Raw genomic sequence first — 12,748 nt, 5'->3', positions numbered from 1 at the left:
GGGATCTTTGCCAGTACGAAGATAAAATATGGTTAGACCTGTTCTAAGGGAACCGCTCATGAGCCTGCTTTTGGTCTGTCCCAAACACTTAATAACTCCCTAGCATGGTAATTATTTGATCCAGAGATTCACAGCTGCTCACAGAAAAGCACACAACTGGAGTCACGAAGGCTCTTATTCCTTCAGTACTCCTCGTCACAAAGGGCAGGGGCTACCAAGGTAAAGAATGCACTTGTCTTTGAAAAATCACTGAACTCTCTCTGGAGCTCTTCAAACAGCAAGAGGTTCCCATGGGAAGAGATGAGCAGGGAACAGAAGCAGTCAATCTGCTAATGAGACCACACAAGAGCAGGCCTCTCCTGGGGTTTTGGTACAACATAAAGGAGGCCACAACGCACAATCAGTAGCAGCTCAATTAAACCTTGAGTTTTCCAGGTGTTCAAATTACTCTCAATCGCCCAGTCAAATCCACTTGCCTAAAACCACTTAAAATGTTTCACTAAAAATAGAAGTCTCAGAGAAGCCTTGGCAGCAGGGCTTTTCTTTGACCGTTTCTTCAATTGTCTCACCAAAACCCTCTGTAAATCGGTGTTATCCCTCACGCCGCCGTGGACTCCCTGGGTATTGTCAGGAAGGCACCCAGAGGTAGAAAAGCAAACAATTTTGAGGGGCAGCTGCCTGACTTCCAGGTGTTGACCCCAAACTGATGGGGTCTGTAGCTCTGGGGTAGGCACCTGGCACAATGCGAGGGAGGTTTCTTCACCCCTCCACCCTGGGATCCCCCAAACCTGGCCCTGCTGAGAAGGAAACTCTCAGAGCCAACTGGAACACCTTTCGCAGCCAAAGGGTGATACCAACCTTGCTTTAGTTTGTGAGCCACGGGGGAAAATGTGCAAGTTTAAAGTTTTACCTAAGGTTTTGATGGCTTGTGTCACCTCCGATGCAGACAGCTAGTTAAAGTCACTGAATAACCTGGGGTAGATGTGGTTGTAACGGTTGGGAAGTCTGATGGAGATAAAAGGTTACTGAGACATCTGCTTGTCTGCAGCCAGGAAATACAAAGCAGAAGGTTCCTGTTTGATCTGCATGATGGCTTCATTTACAGTGACTTTTGTTGTTGCTGGTAAATTACTTCCTTTCACAATCCTTTGCACATGGCAATTGTTATTATTACTGTGCTTGCCAAAGGCATCGTATTCTACAAATTCAACACCTTCTGTGTAATAAACTCTTCTGTTAAATTCTTTGCACCTTCTCTTTCCACAATTCTAGCCAAAATCTTTGTGTTTAAATCTACTTCAAAGAACTTATCTGCATTACAGAAAGTGCTATGGGATTTTATTAAGATTAATGGTATTAATCCCTAGTGGCTGGACAGATTCCAGCTTCTCTTATTAGGTTCTCCTAAATTAAAATTCTCCCCAAAGCTCTAGTGGGTACAAATGCTTCCTGCCCCAAAGAGATGTGTCGTGTCACTGGATCTCATACATCTTTCTTCTTCTTGTTATACCCCCTCAGAGCTGTGTTTCACGGGGCCCATTGGGATCTTTGCAAAGCGTGGTGCTATAGAAGTACATATGTTACCTCTCTTCTCTTGAAAATTCTATTTAATTCTGGTCTGGGTCCATAGTTTGGCATTTTTTTACATTTTTACATTTTACATTTCAGGAAGGAAAACTTCCTAACTTTTTTACCTGATCAGTTAACTTTTGCAGATGCTTTCAAGGTGATCTACAGCCACTGAGCACGCTCCTATACGTTATCTCGGGCACCCAGGATGGAGAACATACAGAGAAAAGGTGGTATGTTCTACGGTCAGGTGGCAGTAAATGCATTTACTGCAACTGCTTTTTTTGAAAAATATAACCCTCATGAAAGGGTTTGAAAGTCTGAACATTCTGAACAATTTGATGAGCACCTCAGGGTAAGGAGGCTTCTCAGAAAGACCTGTGGATATCCTGATAACAAGTTAGCTGTGTCCAAAAAAAAAAATATGTAATAATTAGAGCTGTTTTCTCTTGCTTTTGCTGTTCTTTGGTGAGAAAACTGTTCTTTGAGGCTAGATCTGGATGTTCTTAGATGGACAAGAAAGTATTATCCTTAAGCTTGAAATTTTCATGGCAATCCCCAAGTGCTTCCAAGAGCCAAAGTGTATTATTTGTCTCTATTTCTTTGATGTGGGGTGGGTGTGCAAAGTTTGTTCTGACAGTGGGTTTCCTTCTCGTTTATGTTCTTACCAAGTATGTTCCTAGGACTGACAACAAAACGAACAGGAAAATTAATGTCAAGAAATAATGAATCCAGAGCAATAGAGTAGCATAGCTAAAGTAATTAAAATTACATAGGCAGTGAAACTGGGTTGCTTTATTAGTTGACCGTAAACAAAATAGGCAGTGAAACTGGGTTGCTTTATTAGTTAACTGTAAACTGTCTTCACTGTATCTGCTTGTCATTGGCTCCTCGCTGCACATTTACCTTAGAATCGCAGCTAGCAGAAATATTTTTTTAATAAATTATAAAAGTTAAATTGTACTAAAATTTAAGTACTCGGAGATGTTTCTTTGAAAGGACCAGCTGCTTCCAAGCCATCCTGCTTTCTAAGTTGCCTGTTTTTCTGGCAGCTGCGTTTCCAGACTCACCAGTGGTGTGATGCATTGAACTTTTGGTCTCTGGACAAGCATTCAAGAGATCTGGAACTGTTTGAATTTTTCCTGACCTCTGCACAAAATTCTTGCATGATCTTCAGCAAACATGAACGGTTCAATTCCTCCCCTTCAAATGCAAATATTACTATTTAGCCAGCTCTCTCAGTTGTCTGCTGCATCTTAGCTCCTTGGCTGAAGTCTCAGGCGCTTAGGACACCACTGCAGTAGGAGAACTCTGGGCCACAAACAACTGCTGCCGTGACCAGCTCTCCCTCTCTGTGAGTTGTTCCAGGCCCAGCAGAGCTGCTCAGGGTTGCAGTATTTGTGTGCTAGCATAAATAAAACACTAAAGGAGCATTTGGCCAAGTGTCAGTCCGAGAAGTTTGAGGACTCATTCTACTGAGAGTTTCTGTCTAGCTTTGCTTTGCAGCGCAGTATTAAGGCTTGGGAGTGTTCTCCCTCAGACCATAGAAATTAGTGTAAATTCAAGTTTTAAGATGATATGGTGTATCAAAATCCCATTTATGCATTTTTTGTTTTCTTTTTTTAAAAGAAAAAGTCAATATTTTCCTTCTATCCCATAAAAACAAATGGTTTTTTGCAACTGTTAGGCATAGATTCAGAGTTCAGTGTAAAGTTTATCTTTGCAAGCAAGCCCTTAAGTAAGTCTGCTGGAATATGTTTTTTTTAAAAAGTCTTTTACGAAGGAAAAAAAAATCATGCTTCTGAACACTGGGATTTGATTTGAGACTTTACAAGGTTAGCATTTGTGCATGAAATGTGCCCGAAGAAGCAGCCAGATCTGTTGAAAGACCGACCCACAAACTGCGATGTTGTTAGTCTATGAATCAAGATTACTCTTGTCACAGCTATTCACTATGGCTAGACTAGGCTTTGCAAAGGTAATTAATTTAACCCTGTGCTTTAGAAATGAAGGCAGTCTAGCTTCCAATTTCCTGTAACTAATACAATGTGGGAATGCAAAGAAAATAGAAACAGGCCTCGACGAACAAGCTTTAGTCTGGTTCTTTGTCTTGTAGCTGCTTAAAAGGCTTTGCTTCAGTTATAGAAGGACTACATATAACTAAGCAATTTCTTTTAGGACTATGGGAAAGCAAAACCTTTCTTGTCTGATTGATTGCCTAGCAAGCTTCCAATGAGTTTTTTTGTCGTTGTGCTGGGGAAGTGCTCTGCTATGGGAGGCACTGAGAAGTGATACGCAAGAGGTGTTATGTCCTGTATCAGAATTGGTAGAGATTTGTTCCTCCTGTTTCAGTTCTTATTTGTGAAGTGCAGTCAAGTGATCTACTGCATCACCTTCCCATGCACTACCAACGGTCTCAGAGGTCTGGGAGACTAATAAATTCCTACGTGGATGAGATTTTCTTCTCTGCCAGGTGAGCTCACTGAGTCTTAGTGAGGCTCTTGCATTCATTTAGTCTGAGCATCTGGAAAAGAATCATAGAGGACATAAACATGATTGTTTCTGAGGAACTGCTATAATTAGTCCATAAAGGAATGGTGATGCTCTTTTTGGAAGGTGTAAGAAAATTTTCCGTAGGGGAAAAAAAGTCCTCCAGGGTGGTTTTGATAAAGTTCCAGTTAAGATATTATCTATACCTATAAAGAAGTCAGAGAAGACTCGGAAATTCCAGTAAAAGCCCAAGTCTGATAGAAAGCTGCTGCTGAGTTTTTACAATGATCCAAACATCCAGAAAAGATGAGATGGCTGCACTGTATCTTGTGGGCCTCATACTTGAAAGCATTGCTTCATCTTAAACCACATAAACTCATTCTTTAGGTGGTTTTCTGTAAGAGTAGAGGAACATGCCCTGGTGTTCATTGATATGATTTGCAGCATAATGGGGCGTTGGAGGATTATGTGAAAGGGATTTATATACAGAATTTATTCATCTGAATGTGAGCCTCATCTGTTTTAAGGGACAGTGTGATGAAGTGGCAGAAAAACTGGAGTCCGTGTCAGAAATCATTGGAGGAGACAAGGTCAGCAACAAAGATTAAAGGTCAGGCAAAACTAATACAGATCCCATATTGTGTAAACTCAGTTTTTCCTAATAATTGAAGGAAACAGGCTGGAAGCTGTTCTCTGAAAGAGGCTGAAAGAACTCATAATCACTAATTCTCCTAATCACTAATTCCTGCGGACTATTAGGCACCCTGATATCTCTTTAAGAAAAGGAGAAAAGAGATTTCCAAGTTTCCAAACCTACCTAGTAAGGATATAAGACACATTAAAGTACAAAATGTGAGTTACGTGCAGCGTAATAAAATTCCAGCCGCACTAAGAAGCCAAAATGGAGATATAATGAAGGAACGGATAATAATTTGTATTAAACCTAGGAAAGTAGAAGCCTGCTCCAAGGCACCGTGTTTGGCACCACACCGCTGTGAGTGTCAGGAAGGTTTTAGCTGCCATGGGAACATAACCCACTGCAGAAGGTGGGAGGGAGCAAGAAGGGGAAAGGAAGAAGAATTTATAGTGTTAATATCTTCTCTGTTTGTATAATTAAAGCTCACAGGCTAGAAGAAGGCACAGAATTTACATCTTCTCTCAGCTCGATCAACTACACTGGGAACCAGTCATGTTCTTCACCTTTAGGCACAGAATTTACATCTTCTCTCAGCTCGATCAACTACACTGGGAACCGGTCATGTTCTTCACCTTTACACCACAAATTTGCAAATAAATGCTGTTTCAGTAGCCATGACCTTGTGACAGGAAAAACACAGGGTGGGAAAGAAGTTTGCAAAATTTTCCTTTCATTGAGGCAAAAAACTTGACTGACTGCCCCATGCGGTCCTGTCCTCTCCTTTAATGGGTCCTTTCATTATGGTTTTCCATCACGTTGAAGGGGACTTTGCCCCGAGGTTTTTGGGGAGCAGGGTGTACTGGGCATACTGGGAGGGACCAGTGCCTGGAAGGGAAAGTTTTGTGAATCACCTCCTCGCTCTATATCCTGTCATCTCCCATGTACCCCCTCCGTTTTTTTTTCCTGGTCCATTCCCCCTCGAAGTCTTTCATTTCCTGGGAATGAGTATAATTAAGAAGATCAGGATTATTTATTTATTTTTTTCCCCTCTCCACAAAGCTTTGTCACGTGTCCCATTGAGCTTACTTCAAGTTACAAAGAAAAATACCCCAGGGAGGGTTTAAACGCTTTTCAGGATTTCCAGCTAGGGCATCTCTGGCATCTTTGCTTTGCTCGTGTGCCCAGTGTCCTGGAGTTGATAGGAGGGGAGAAAGGAAGAAAAAAGTGAGGAGGTGGGGTGGAGGATGGCGGGGGGAGATGAATACCAAGTCCTCAGACAAAACAAGGTCCCCCACCGCTACGCTTCTTCCTTTCTCTACCTCTAGTATAAGATGTACCATCCCTAGGCAGTGTAATTTCTAAAAGGTGGGTTTCCCCTCCAGTTTTTCCTGCTTTCTAAGCTGGGACCAGCGTGTGTGCACAGGCGTACAGGTATGCATAAGCAATAGAGGGAGCTTACCTATGACAACTGGTAGGCACCATCTCTGAGGATTTCTGCTGCCAGGTAAGATTTGACTTTTCTTCTTCTCTCTTTGTTGAGTCACCTCTTAGAGGAGATGTCCTTTAGCTGGCTTCTTTGGTAAACGGTGCCTGTGCTGGTCTCCTGTGTCCACCTGTTCTGGCAAGTGCAGCTCCTGTGCCTGCAGGCTGAGCCACAATAGAAAGGCATGTCTAAGGAGGCTTACTGCAAAACGGAGGAGTTTCCAGTGGCGGGGCAGGGGGGGGAAGGACTCTTTTTCATTTCTGGAGCTTGAATGAGTGGAGGAACACTTCAGGAACTGCCTGGAGGTGTCTCAGCCCACTGCCTGCATGCTCAGGGACAGGCTCATCCTTGGACCTGACCGTCAGGCACAGCCCCACATGCCGGTCCTCGGGAGGGCGAGTGCCACTGCCACCCAAGCTGTGTCACAGGTGAGTGTCATCAGGCATGCTTTTGGTGGGACAGAAAGAAGAACTGCCAGGGAGGGCTCCCACAGCCCCGGGGAAGGTGGAGGAAGGGTGAGGAAGGGTCGGTGCCTCAGCTGTGAGCCCAGGTGACAGGGAGGGAGGAGGTGTGAGCGTGGCCAGCAGCCATCCTTCGGGCAGAGCATCACCTGCCCGGACTCACTCAGTTGTCGTAGGTGTGATGAAGTTTGTAAGGAGACCCCTTCAGTCCAGGCCACCCACTTCAGTGTCTTTCCTTCCTGTTAGAATGACTGGTGGTCAAATTCTGCTCGATAACTATTTCAGTATTCCTACAACAGGCAATTTGACGGTGGAACTGCCTTGGTTTGATTGGGTCCTTCCAAAATGCCGGGGTAGAACACCATGTTCTTCCCTCCTTTAGCTTTGCAGAGACTAAAATATTTTGGCTTTTGATGGCTCTCGCTTTACTCCTGTCCAAAAGAACCTCTACACTTGTTTTGGGGATGATGGTGCAGAATACATTAACAGAATTAGACTCTGCTTTCACTTATGTACCTGCTCTTCCTTGGCTATCATACAGTAGAGCAGCTTTTTTTAGGAGAGAAAACTGCCTTGTACTGAAGTGCTTTCTTTAGTGGCTTACTTTCTTAGTCTCAGGTAAAAGTTACAAAAGGGATTTAGAAGAACTAATCCATGGAAACTCCATTGATTAAATGTCTTCACAGAGCCTTGAAGATCTCAGAGTGCTCTGCAAGCTTCAGAAGATGCTACTTGTAATTGGGAAATACTGCTTATATGTTATTTGTTGAAGGAAGGGAAAAATGCATTGTCTACGTACACACATTTAACTATTTCTGCTTTGGTGCACTCGGTTTTGTTCTCCGCATATGGTTATTTGCTTACATGACAGTTGAATATCTTTACTGCCAGAAAAACCTGCATTTTGGAAGATTGTGTGCAGGTTTAATAAAAATGACTGATAAAAAAAAAGTTAATATATTTTTATCATTGTAAGTGCTATGTGGTAAAGAAACATACTTAAAACAACAAGCCAACCTAAAGCTAAATCTCTTGCCAAGGTTAATATTTGCTTAGGTCTTATTTTTAAACAATTAGTGAGTAGACAGAATGCACTTTACCTGTATAATAATACCCTTTCGTTTAGGAGTTTGTCTTCCAATAGAGCTAGCTTTAAGACATTTGTGTGTGTGTGTGTGCATATGCATCCAAGCAGATGCTTCTGCAGGTTAGATCATGTAAAGAATGCATAATTAGATGCATCTCAACTGTGTGCACACACACACATATATATGGGGAGAGATGTGTGGAGCCTGCTGGATACAGAACGCTTGTATTTAGCATGATGCATCTCAACTGTGTGCACACACACACACACACATATATCTGGGGAGAGATGCGTGTATTTAGCACTGTAACCATGAAAGGGTTGAATTTGGCCCGGAGTGTTTCAGTGGTGAGGAGGTGACTGCATTTATCTTGTCATTTTAAAACACAAGATAGAAAATAGAGAACAAAGCCTTAAGACCTTTCCTGAAGAAGCAGAGTGCCACAGACTGAACTCTGGCTCTTTGTTGTCATCAGCCAAATTGGTCTGGTGACCTGACCTCGTGGTGCCACGACACAGGATTGCATTCTCTGGCATTCCTGCCACATCTGTGAAGGAAGACCTGTCACAGCCTATCTGTCCTCATATTTCATGGCACTGGAGAAATATGGTATCCAAGATGATAACTGCGAAAAGTATCTCTATCTAAGGCTCTCACTGTACCCAAGTCAGTAAGAGACCATCCTTGCCAGCCAGGTATCTGCTGGGATAAAACCAGAGCTACCTCTGATCTCCCAATTCAGTTGGCAGCATATTACAAATACTCCCGGCACAATACTAATGGCACCAAAAACTGTTTGGGTGGCAGAGGGCAAGATTGTGGTTAGAGTGAAATACTTATATCCGTGCTGGTTGCACAAAAGAGGAAAGATCAAATCTAACATTGCAGTGGGCCGCTGGGCACAACTGCTCTTACCTGGCATGCTTCCATTTGCCATACAGAGTCTGATAAGAAATGGTAATAATAATTTTTACACCGTAATAATTTTTTATGCTGCTGCTTATAAGTTTTGTTTAAGTACCATTCACTCTTCATTTGAGAATTGTACCAACTCAGGGTGACATGAACTTGCACGCTGCTGCCAAGCATCCCTCTGTCATATTCTACCCCCTTTTTTTTTTCCCTGTGTCATATTCTACCCCTTTTTTTTTTAATCAACCCTGCACGTGGGGTGCAGTGGAGGGGACTGTGCAGGACCCTGCACCTCTGCTGGACCTTCTCAAATCGGACATTAGGCTTCTCAGAGATAAGGACAATTCCCTTAGCTGTATAGCTGCATTTCAGATGATGTTTTCCTTTTTCTTTATTTTTTTTTTTTCATCCCTAGGTTTCTGTAGTAATAGCAGGCAGAGCATTTCACACCTGAAGTGAAAGGCTGCTCCATGTGCTGACGTGGCAGCGTACCTTACGTGAGCATCATGCCCGTGCTCACAAGTTTGAAAGAATTGATCCTCATATGAGAGCTGTGAGGTACACGCTGCCAGACCCCATTGCACAACCTCAGCAGTGGAGCATAGAGAGAGATGATGTGACTTTTCCCAATGTCCCAAGAAAGGCAGCAGCAGACCAGGAATAGGTTTTAAGTTTTCTGCAGGAAGCACAAACCATTCTTCTTCTGTTATTGGTTTGTTGGGTTTTTGGTTGTTTTTTTTTTTTTTTTTGTTTTTTTTAAATCTGTATACTTATTAGTGCTGCCAAGGAAATGCATTACAATCCCTGTCAGGGCAGTGTCAAATGCAAATATTTCTCTTATGTGTAGTCAGTAGCTCTTATTTCATCTGATGTGATGAAGAGAGCTCAGTGAAAATGTTGGTGCCACAGCCACAGTCTTTTTGCCTGGCCCATATATGAACAGAGCCTAGGCAACATTTGCATGAGCAAATCTTATCATCTAGATACATTTTTGTCATTTTTTTTCACTTACATTTCTGGAAGCACAAGTGAGTACTGCACAGACCCTTGGGAAGCAATGAATATATGCATATGTACCCATATATATACATAAAACCATATATTTTTTTATTTATGTAAGAAAGATCTGTGTTTTTTGACAAAGATAAAAGAATAGGAACTTCTCCTATTTGTATTTTCAGCACTATAAAACATAGTGCTGCTTAAAAGTGAACACAGAAGCTGATTTCATAAATATTTTCAGATCTGATTTAGAGATTGAAATTAAGAACAAAGTGCTGCAGTATGTAAGTAGAGATTTAAGAATTACTGATATCTTTTCTTTACTTCTTTGTATTTACCTGCAAAGAAGCAAATTCACATTTTTCCTGTAACAATTGACCACTGAGCCCTAAGGCCCTATCTGAAATGGTAAAGGGAACTAAACCTCTTTATTCTTGTGTAACTCATTAGCTGACATCAGACGATTAGAGCTAATGTTTCAACCTAACACAATTCAAGTCCCTCATTAACGGGGCTAGATTTCCTTTGATCTAATTACTTAATGTCCCAGATATATGGGAAATTCAGAGATCAGCTCTGAGAAATCTCTGCAGACATGGTCACATCTAGAAACGTTAACTTACATATAAGCTCCAGAAATGTTGTTTAAGATGTTAACAAGCCTCATTTAGGCTGACGGTAATGCTTGGTCAAATGTTCAGTGAAATCACATTGATGATAGCTAGAGAATGAAGCTGAAGGCTGTTTGCTGAGTATGATTTAATCTTCATTATTATAGGCAAGTGGATCGCAAATTTCCATAATTAAACACTCAGTGCGCTGGTCAGATTCTGTTGTAAAGTTTGATAATTACTGTTGTAGGGAAAACAGTACAGCAGGGTGTTGCTGTCACATGATGGGCTTTTGAGGCTGAGCTAATAGGATGCCCTTTTAAAATGTTCTCCATGTTTTCTGCTTTAGAGGCAGGGATATCATCATGGAGATGTCATCAAAAGAAAATACTCATTTTTTCTCCAACAACACAATCCTGCCTGTGGACCGATCCTCATTCAAATCTGAATCTTCTGCATCCAAGGAAAAGCAGTCGTGTTGTGGAGGTATAAAGGTAGAGTAAGAGTTTTTGAATATTCCAGTGGGGACTTAGAAAAAAATATTATTTTTTTTGGATAAACTAACCCTTTTTCAGTTCTTGATTATGTCTTGATGAGTCAGTATGAAATTATCCAAGATATTTGTAAGTCACAAAAAAAGTCTGCTTCATATCTGTATTTGCCTGCTGTTTGGCAATGTTCAACATAACATACTGGTTGAGGCTTGTGTGTTATGAGATCTTCAAGGGTCATCCCGAAAGGTCACTGTATCCTTCTTAATTGCACCACCCTGCTTTCCCGAAATTAAGAACAGGGCATGGGCAGACAGGTACTGCAGGCAACTGCTAGTACCAACTGCTTTTTTAAGATTGTAGCCATGGTAGTGTGCTGGGCTCTGTAAAATAATATTTGTGTTATGGCCCACCTGTTTTGAGCACTGTATTATTTAAGTATTATCGTAATATTCCTGATCTGGGGGAAGTCTGCACGGGGTGACTTGGAAACAAAACTGCAGAAGTCTCAACCGCTGTATCTGCGTTTCTCTCACTCTTCATGAGAAGTACCTGGGATGGAAAGCAATGGAAGATCCCTGCTTTAAGCCTCATAATGTAGCTGTACCTACCCCATGGCAGGACCTCTGCACCTTGGAGGAGCATTCCTGCCTGCGTGGGACACTGGGGTACAGGAGGCAACGTGATGCTTTGCCTCCTGTCTCTACCTGCTTTCCAAAGCCAGCTTGGAAAACGCTAGCACTCTCTTGGGTGAGGTCTCAATAAATCCGCATACAATGGTGAGAGAAGGTGATTTGAGTTATATGATAAATGAGTATTTAGCCTTGCCCAGTTCTTTTCATCTAAAACAGTCTTTATTGCAGTTGTTTTTTTCTCTCTCTCTCTCATACTCACACACATATCTATTTTCAGATACTCACCCAGCCCCCGATGCACTAAATGACTTCAGCAACAGTTGACCTGAAGTCCATAAATTATGCAAAGCAGTTAAGATATTGTGGGATTAATTGACTCTGATGACTACTAGAAAAAATATTTTGATTCCTGAATATTCCTCCTGATTTTTTTCTGATCCTGTAAAGGCCCAAAAACAGGGTCTGTTTTGTAATAGAAGATGAGGTGTATTAATTAAATGCGCAGCAAAATAGTAATTCTATCATTGTTCCTCCATTTGCTGCAACAATAATCTGATTCCCTCATTGAATAAACCTTTGGTCACAGATTAGCTAGTCAGGAATCACCTTATTGGTTCCAAAAATAGAAAAACAATAATATTCCTGCTCAGTTTCTTTCTGTTCAAAGAATTTGTGGCTTCTGGGAACCCAAAATGATATGATTAACCTATTCCAGTGGGGACTTAGAAAACCCCATTTTTTTTTTTGGTGAGCTAACATTTTTCAATTCTGATTATGTCTTGATGAGACAGTATGAAATTAGTAAAGATATTTCTAAGTCACAAAAAAAATGTCTACTTCAGCTCTGTATTTGCCTAACGTTACCAAAACAATAAGCAGATTCAACTGATTATTTTTACTAGTTATCACTTACCAAAACAATAAGCAGATTCAACTGATTGTTTTTACTAGTTATCACCATTCCCATGTTTTAAAATTGCCTTTATTAACCAGAAAGATGTGGTGAAATATTTACTTACAGTCACAGAGAAACCACAGGAGAATGTGAAATCATGTGCACCTTTCTGTCCCAGCTCTAAATTGGGAACATTTTTCCACCACTGCGTGTGGTCTCCATCTCCTTCCTGGGATGGCTACAAACCCAGTAGATAAACTTGTGCCAAAGAAAGAAAGAGACATTTGAAGCTCTAGTTTGACTTATATGATTTTCCTGTGAAAAACCATATTTGCTTTCACGTTGCTATTTAAAATCCAAGGGTATAAACACACACACAGAAGGTGTACAATATTATGGCAATCTTTTTAATAGAGAGCTTTTGAAAGCAGTCCTTGTGGAAAATAAGAACCAAATACTGTTTATTTACCCACA

General features: G+C 41.4%; 1 protein-coding gene across 6 annotated transcripts in view; it reads left to right on the top strand.

Annotated features, from left to right (window-relative positions):
• Positions 1-5,912: 5,912 nt before the first annotated feature.
• The window catches only part of LOC106885322 (solute carrier organic anion transporter family member 1C1-like), a 31,727-nt gene continuing 24,891 nt past the window's right edge, over positions 5,913-12,748 (top strand). The window contains exons 1-2 of one of the 6 annotated variants that reach the window (XM_014937423.1): positions 5,913-6,200; positions 10,603-10,747. In XM_014937423.1, coding sequence (XP_014792909.1) covers positions 10,619-10,747 — 129 coding nt within the window. In that variant the 5' untranslated portion in view covers positions 5,913-6,200; positions 10,603-10,618. Of the gene's footprint in view, positions 6,201-6,451; positions 6,608-10,602; positions 10,748-11,474; positions 11,495-12,748 lie in introns of those variants that run through there. The other 5 variants (XM_014937425.1, XM_014937424.1, XM_014937428.1 and 2 more) reach the window with 5 other exon arrangements.

The sequence above is a fragment of the Calidris pugnax genome, unplaced genomic scaffold (assembly GCF_001431845.1).
Source record: "Calidris pugnax isolate Ruff unplaced genomic scaffold, ASM143184v1 scaffold1, whole genome shotgun sequence".
NCBI lineage: Eukaryota > Metazoa > Chordata > Aves > Charadriiformes > Scolopacidae > Calidris > Calidris pugnax.
This window is presented reverse-complemented; position numbering and strand designations above follow the sequence as displayed.